The following is an 8,369-nucleotide window of genomic DNA, read 5'->3' on the forward strand; positions in this document are numbered from 1 at the left end:
TTCCCAGCATCAGGGTCTGTTCCAGGGAGTTTTCTCTTAACATTAGGTGGCCAAAATATTTGAGCTTCAGTTTCAGTATCTGTCCTTCCAATGAACACTCAGGGTTGATTTCCTTTAGCATTGACTGATTTGACCTCCTTGCAGTCCAGGGGACTTGTAAGAGTCTTCTCCAGCACCACAGTTCGAAAGCATCAATTCTTCGGCGCTCAGCCTTCCTTATAGTCCAGCTCTCACAGCCACATGTTGCTACTGGGAAAAACATAGCTTTGATTATATGAACCTTTGTCGGCAAGGTGATGTCTCTGCTTCTTACTATGCTGTCTAGGTTTGCCATAGCTTTCCTCCCAAGGTGCAAGCGTCTTTTAATTTCATGGCCAAGGAGCAAGCGTCTTTTAATTTCGGCCTCAGTGGTTGGGGCATAGACTTGAATTACCGTGATGTTGAATGGTTTGCCTTGGATTCGTCCTGAGATCATTCTGTCATTTTTGAGATTGTACCCCAGTACTGCTTTTCCCACCCTTTTGTTGACTATGAGTGCTACTCCATTTCTTCTAAGGGATTCTTGCCCACAGTAGTAGATATAATGGTCACCTGAATTAAATTCGCCCATGCTTGTCCATTTTAGTTCGCTGATTCCCAAGATGTCGATGTTCAATCTTGCCATCTCATGTTTGACCGCCTCCAGGTTACCTTGATTCATTGATCTTACATTCCAGGTTCCTAAACAATATTGTTCTTTACAGCATCGGACTTTCTTTTCACCACCAGACACATCCACAGCTGAGTGTCCTTTCGGCTTTGGCCCAGCCACTTCACTCTTTCTGGCACTACTTGGAAATTCCCTCTGCTCTTCCCCAGTAGTATATTGGACACCTTCCAACCTGAGGGGCTCATCTTCCGGCGTCATATCTTTTAGCCTTGATATGTTCCATGGGGTTTTCTTGGCAATAATAAATAATAAAAATGATCAGCAAAAGACTGAACATGAATGGTGTTCATGGGGGGATAGCCAGAAGGAAACCACTGCTCTCTAAAAAGCACATTGCTGCCCATCTGAAGTTTTCTAAAAATCCCCAAGACTTCTGGAGCAATGTTCTCTGGATGGATGAGTCAAAGGTATAACCTTTTGGACTCAATGAGAAATGTTATGTTTGGCGAAAAACAAACACTGAGTTCGAACAGAAGAACCTCATTCCAACTGTCAAGCATGGTGGTGGGAATTTGATGGTTTGGGCCTGCTTTGCTGCCTCAGGACCTGGATGGCTTGCCATCATTGACACAACCTTGAATTCTGCACTGTATCAGAACATTCTAGAGGAGAATGTCAGGCCATCTGTCCTTGAGCTGAAGCTGAACCGAAACTGGGCCATGCAACAGGACAGTGATCCTAAACATCTAAGCAGATCTACAAAAGAATAGCTGCAGAAGAAGAAATTCCGTGTTTTAGAAAGGCCTAGTCAAAGTCCAGACCTAAACCCCATCGAAAGGTTGTGGCAGGAGCTGAAGCGAGCTGTTCGTGCAACAAAGCCGTCAAATGTCACTGAGTTGAAGCACTTATGCAAAGAGGAATCGGCCAAAATTCCTCAAAACTGATGTGAGAGACTGACCAACAGTTACAGGAAATGCTTACTTGAAGTCATTGCTGCTCAAGGGGTTGCCACCTGGTACTGAATCTAAAGGATCACATACTTTTTCACACATGGATATTGAATGTTTAATCAGTTGGGGATAAATACATGTTGAAAAAGCATGTTTGTGTGTCATTTGTTTAATGAGGTTATCTGTTGTTCTTTATCTAGGATTAATGGGTTAGATTAAAATAACAGTTTAGGTTGGAAATATGTGACAATCCTAAGGGGTTGTCTTGCCACTGTACCTTCCTAACTATATGCTAAGTACATATAGTGTTCCTTGCCACTGTACCTTCCTAACTATATGCTAAGTACATATAGTGCAGCTAAACCTAAACATGTTTTGTTTCTGGTTATTATTTGTTGGAACTTTGAGAGCTGTGGAATTTGTAGCAATATTTATAAAAGATATCATACATTTTCTAGTGTGCATGGATTAGATGATTCTATTGATGCTCTACTCAAGTATGTGTCATAGGATGTCTTGTCAATGGGTCTTTATATAAACTGTGAAGGATGTAATTCATTAGCTTTCCATGCTGGTAACATAGCAAAAGATTAGCTATTTCATATTTGTAATATTTTGAAGTATGATATGCCTAGTTTCCATGGTTAGGAACATTTTGATTTAACAGAAGAAAAGACTATTTCTTCTTTAGGTTGTTGGCCTCCGTGAGACTGAACGTAAGTTGCAACTGCAGGCTGAAGAACTGGGAATGAGGGTAATGGAACAAGAAAACATAGTAAGAGAACTTGAATCAGCACTTGAACATCTCATGCTGCAATGTGATAGACGTCTGACTCTCCAGCAAAAAGAACATGAACAAAAGATGCAATTAATACTTCTTCATTGCAAAGGTATTTGTTGACTTTATAGTAGCGTTTGACTATCATTGCAGGAACAGGATGTTAGTGCCGAACTCTGTTCATACTATAGAATGAAACTGAAACAAAAGTTTCAACCTGAAATTAATTTGTCCTTCCAGAACAAGATGGTGAAAGTATTGCGGAAACCCTTAAAACATATGATGCTAAAGTCCAACAACTGGAAAGAAACCTATTCTTCTATAAGAAAACCAGCCGAGAATTAAAGAAGAAATTAAAGGAACTGCTTGGAGAATCAGTACACCATCCTGTGACACAAAGTAAATATAGAAGTATTAGATCTATAAATTATACATAGCTGAAATGCAACTGTCTTTCAGACTAGTGGTAAAATTCTTATTAAGCATAATATATTTGAATTGCACTAATATAATTAGACATGATTAGTCCAGAAGGTATTTTAGCAGCTTTCTTGACACTACAATAGTATTTGAATATTTTTTCTTAAAGGAGATCTGGTTAATCTTTAGCTTTCAGAAGCATACAACAACATATCCCCCTTAATCTTTGCAGTGGATCCTAAGTTTCCATTAGTAAAAATAGGGCAAGGCCATTTTCACGTATTTTCCCCTGTACCCACCTGTTAACCCACTCTTGGAATATTCTCTGTGCAGTGGGAATACCTGAAAATCTCTCCTCCCTACCTTTTTCCACTAGCAGAAGCCCCCACTGAACTGGAGTCCCTTCCATGAATGGAAGGAGCCCTTCCATTTGCAGAAGGGTAACTCAGGATTCAAGCCACTATATTTTACCGCTTCCTTTATTTATCCATTTCTGTCAACACACTCAGGATATTTTACAGTAATAGAAAATAGTTAAACCAACTACAATTCCCAACAATATATAAAACCATGATACTTCTCTCAAAGTACCTAAGCCAACTGCTTTATTTCTTTTTAGGTTGTTGTTCTACTGATGGAATACTGAACCAAGAAGAAGCAAGTGCCTCATCAGAAGAACTCAGGACATCCAAATCACTAGGGAAGTTAAAAGAAACAAACCACCCAGTGGATGGTTTAGGAGCACAGCAAAATTCACACAAATTTGAAGAAGCTGCATCCAATATATCTGGTAGCCAGGAAGAGCAAGCTGGCAAAGTATGGCAGCCTGCAGAATCTCAACCACAAGTATTCTGTCATTCTCAGGAGGCAAAAGATACTGTGACCCAACTTCAAGGAGTAACCCCAGTAAAACTTTCTCGCAAAGAATTACGTCATATCCCTGCTTCTGAGCTTTCATCAAGGCGCTCAGGCCTTACATCTGGTATAAATTCTGTTCCTGCAGATTCCATTGAAATGCCTAGAAAATCTAATGGCTATAATACATAATTAACCCTGTACTGTTTTGAAAGCAAGCACAGTCTCCAATATTTCTAGTTTATTTCAGGCAGCTACAATGTTCAAATGAGTTATTTCTAGTTGCTCTGCCTCACTGCAGATCATTCATTGTGCTCATATAGAAATCTATGATCCCTTAATGGCACAGTAATGTTATAAAGGGCAGAGACCAAACTAATTTTTGCCCTTAAGGAATTAAATTAAAATATTTATACTCATTACTTTTTTTAGAATTGGCATGGATTTTTATGCCATTCTTCTTAAATGTATTCTTATCTTCCATACTGCAAAGAATCTTAGGGCTGGTTCACGCAATACATTTTTGTCTGCATGAGCAATCCTGACCATACCCGAGGGAATATTTATGAGAACAAGTGTAATGTATAAAAACTAGCAATCAGTTACAGCTGCAAAAAAACAAAAACCTCACCATATTACAGGAAGTCTTGCTGACTGTATCTGTGATTGGTCATTTTTACACAGTATAGTTGTTTGTGTAAACATGTAGGTGGAGACAATCTGGAGTTCTCACATGGACAAATAAATATTGTGTGAACTGGCCCATTGTAAGCAGGGCTTCATAGAGACAGCAGCCATAATTTCCTAGCCCTCATCACTCCAGCCATATTTATGTTGAAGTTTATAAGAAAGTACTGTTGACTTTGGTCCTGACCAAGGCCTTACTTAAAGTGTAAATCATCTTTCTGAGGAAGAAGTTATGCTGCTTTTTTTAAAAAAAAAACTTCCTTGCTAAAACTCACATTTAAAACAAATATCTTCTTAAGTCCCAATCACATACAAATTTTATTAATAACTGACTTGGTTATGAAGTGACATTGGGACTGCTGAGGAATGTCACTGGAACTGGCTTTTTAATGGAAAGCATTTTCTGCAGATGTATTCCAAGGTTACCAGAATAAGCATGATTTTTATTCCTGCAGGTAAATCACTCTGCTCTAGAGCCAATTCACTGATCATTTACATAGATGGAGGTGCACTGAAGCTACTTGGTAAATTGCCCCCCTTAAGAGCAATAAAAAAGTTACTCTGGTATGTAAGGGGATGTCTGAATATACCAAAGTGAGACACACAATTATAGATTAGAACACTACTTTGTAAACTAGTCCTGGTGCAGAAGTAACATTTACTGCATGTTTAAGGGAACAGAGTTGCAGGATCATGTACTCTCTTCACTGCCTCTCCTCCCAACCTGCGTGTACACCACACACACACACACACACACACTCCCCCATCTCCCATATTGTCTTCCTCTATCCAGATTTATCATTACGTGTGACCATAGTTAAAATGAAACCAGAGATGCTTCTAAACTCTTTCACAACAGCTTGGATTCTGAGTTGCCCTTCTATGGACAGGGTTCCTTCTGTTCACAGAAGGTGCTTCCATTGGTGGAAGGTGATTGTCGATTTCCACCTTCAGCTCCTGGCTCCACTTCCCACACAGTGTCCCAGATGGCCCCTCAACTTTCCAGAGCAGATTTTGAGGGAACTGCAGGAAGCATTGGCAAAAATTGCCTCCCCCCCCCCGCTGTTTTGCCAGCAGGAGGATCTTGTGAGCAGAATTCCCCTCTTGGGAGCTTAGGATCCACATCAATGCATTTGTAATTTTAAAAATATATATAAAAAATTAGTTTATAGCCAGAATTGCAGAAGTACTTGCAGAATACAATTTTTAAAAGAAGCATTCCATATTACTTTTAAAATCCAAATTATCAGCAGAAGAGGCAGTTTCTTGACATACTGTTACTAATGATGTTTGAGACTCTAAGCAATGGTGGCTGAGGCTAATTGTTTTCTTAATTACATTTGTTTGTTGGCTGTTTGTTGAATCGTATTGTGAACGTTTTGCAAATGGGTGTGGTCTGATGTTCAAATATTTCACTCTTAGCATTACATTTTATATTTCGAAACTTATACATCCCCAATACAAACACCCTAAAACAAAAAACTGAAAAACGGTAAATGTGTTTCTTAATGTACGTGCACTTTTAAACAATGTTCTTGTATGCTTAAAAGGAAAAATCCTGTGTTAGTAGATGTTTATGGGGAATATAGCTTTCCATTAAGGGCCATTTGGAATCGTTTAAATACTGTTTCCAGTTAACTGCAAAAAAGCTGTGTTTTAGCAATGCTAAAGAGCCCTAGTCTGGAAACAACCATAGTTATAGTTTGCTTTAGAGTGCTTCCAGGAAGATGGATCCTTCTGTTAACTGTCAGAAGGCATTATGCAGCTTTTTTTCCATCTTTTTTTCCTTCACAGATTTTCTGTGGTAAGAAAAAAAGACTGGAGAAGTGGTGGGGAAACATGGGAGGGTTACAAGTGGAAGACAACACTGTCTGGGCATCCCTAAAAATTCTGTCAATGAGGCATGGCGATGGCACAAAAGGCTTGTCTGGAAGCACCCTTATTACAACTTCCTAATTACATAAGCTGCTTTATTATCCTTGTACTCTTATACCCTATGGTTGCTATTGCCATTTTTCCCCTTCAGTTTTTACCAATATGGAACTGAGACTGAAATGGCTAAAAAAGTATCAAACTAACTTGTCAGCAGCCTAAGATTGTATGGATATTGGAGCTGGGCTAGGACTTGCCACTATAGTAGGTAGCTTGCATTTTTATCATGTTTAAACTAGCATTTACTATGTAAAAACACACAAAGTATGAAAAGAGGAGACTCATCTGCCCAAGCAAGTGGTAAACATACACCACAAGTGGAGATTTTTTTTCTATTAAGCTCCCAAAGAATGCAGAGGTGTACCATTAAAATAGTTGTTTCGGCAGATATTTTTTTGCAACAAAAATGACAAGAGGTACATGCCAGCAAAATTGAATGCTGGTCCAGTAATCAGTCTTTGTTCCCCCTTACCATGTCTTTGGAAGACTATTTAAGTGTTAATTCATTCCCTCTTAAAAAATAACACACAATTAAAAAGAGTTGGAGAATTGCTTTGGAATGGGAAGGGTGGTCAGCTCACAACACTGTAAATACAAGCCAATCAGCGCTGTGAACAGCTGGCTTCCCCTGTGAGTTTGCAGAATTGTTTTTTCCTTAGCTTGATCTTGGAGAGGAAATAGGTGATTTGAACAGACTGCAATGAATCTGAAGTAGTCCCAGCTCAAATATTATGCCTGTATACACCCTAATATAAAGATTTTCCATTATTTATTACATTTCTAATCCACCCAATAATTAATGTTATGAATATTTTCTTCAATAATATGTTCCAATATTCTAAAATCACTGTTCCTCTGAAGGACATTAGCCTATCCCATGGCTTAGTTTCCAAACATCTGAACAACCAACACCTATTAAGACAATAGGGTTGAATGAAGTAATGGTGACATTCACAATCCTAGTCACAATTAAGCATGCCTACATCCACTGCTTTTCACAAATGGTTTAAGCTTTGAAATCAAAATACATTTGCAATCAATGGGCTTAGGTGTGCCTAAATATGCACAGAATTGGGATGTGAAACTGTAAACTGGACCATCTGAACTGGTAGATCAGGCTGCAAACTGAGCAATGTTTAAAATAAATCCCGTGAACAGGGTTGCTTTAGATAAGTCAACTGTAAAATGGGCTAGAGTTCATCTGAAGAGACTTTATTTAACATAATTTGTATGTTGCCTTTCTGCAAGGCAGCTTACACAAAAATGTATAAAAATACATTCAGATAAAATGATAAACTATTGCTAACATATTAATAACAGCACAAACAAATGCATGCTAGAATAAAAAATATTGACCTCTTTTCTAACAACTAGGAGCGTACTGCCATCAGGGGTTTTGCAGGAGAGAATATTTCCTAATTTGATGCTGCTACCGAGAAGGATGTCAAGGTCACCTCAGCCTAGGTAAGGCTCCTGGCATAGAACCCACTTGCCAGTGTCCCCCCCCCCTTTCATTCATTGTTTTACATCATTATTTATATTACTGAGCTTTCCAGTACAAAGACTAAAAAAAAATCAATTTAAAAAGTATTTTTGTAGCACACCCCTCTCAACTACCATAATAAAGCCCATATTGTCTAGCGGCCCAGGTCATTCATCTCCAGCTACTCCCGCCATCATTTGCACAGCAGCACAATTGGCATCGGTGACGCATCTTGAAAAGCTACCTTCAAGAGCAGCTGCACAACGGGCATATTTAACAGCCGGGGAGGGGGGGCAGGCAACCAGAAAGACAATCGCGATGGCAGATCAGGTAGAGAAGCAGCGAAGCCCGAGGGGGTTCCTGAGACAGGTAAGAAAGACGGCCTCTCTGAGGTATCCGGGTTCACCGTCCTCAGGTGTTTCAACGTTACTAAGTGGCTCCTTTATAATTAATGCGAATACAGGAATGCGGAGGGACGCACGCCACGGTTTTCTCTCACGTCTTAACGAGCCTCGCCTCGCCTCGCCTCGGCCGTGAGCCCTCGGGAGAGGTCTCGTCGTGGTCTTGCCTACTACGTCACAAACCCGCTTTGTTGCGCATGCGTCAGCTGCCCTC

At 39.6% G+C, this 8,369-nt stretch overlaps 1 protein-coding gene and 1 long non-coding RNA gene across 6 annotated transcripts in view; one reads left to right on the top strand and one right to left on the bottom strand.

Annotated features, from left to right (window-relative positions):
- The window catches only part of KIF27 (kinesin family member 27), a 35,488-nt gene extending 27,719 nt beyond the window's left edge, over nt 1-7,769 (top strand). For 2 of the 5 annotated variants that reach the window (XM_084834189.1, XM_084834190.1), the window contains exons 15-17: nt 2,291-2,489; nt 2,618-2,776; nt 3,417-5,810. In XM_084834189.1, coding sequence (XP_084690315.1) covers nt 2,291-2,489; nt 2,618-2,776; nt 3,417-3,844 — 786 coding nt within the window. In that variant the 3' untranslated portion in view covers nt 3,845-5,810. Of the gene's footprint in view, nt 1-2,290; nt 2,490-2,617; nt 2,784-3,416; nt 5,811-7,645 lie in introns of those variants that run through there. The other 3 variants (XM_084834191.1, XR_014787747.1, XM_084834193.1) reach the window with 3 other exon arrangements.
- Nucleotides 1-8,354, bottom strand: part of LOC146352505 (uncharacterized) — a 44,852-nt gene extending 36,498 nt beyond the window's left edge. Inside the window, exon 1 of the long non-coding RNA XR_014787748.1 lies at nt 7,999-8,354. This is a non-coding gene — a long non-coding RNA (uncharacterized LOC146352505). The remainder of the gene's footprint in view (nt 1-7,998) is intronic.
- Between the last annotated feature and the right edge of the window lie 15 nt (nt 8,355-8,369).

The sequence above is a fragment of the Heloderma suspectum genome, chromosome 2 (genome assembly GCF_057233095.1).
Source record: "Heloderma suspectum isolate Gila_16-S chromosome 2, 16-S_ref, whole genome shotgun sequence".
Lineage (NCBI taxonomy): Eukaryota > Metazoa > Chordata > Lepidosauria > Squamata > Helodermatidae > Heloderma > Heloderma suspectum.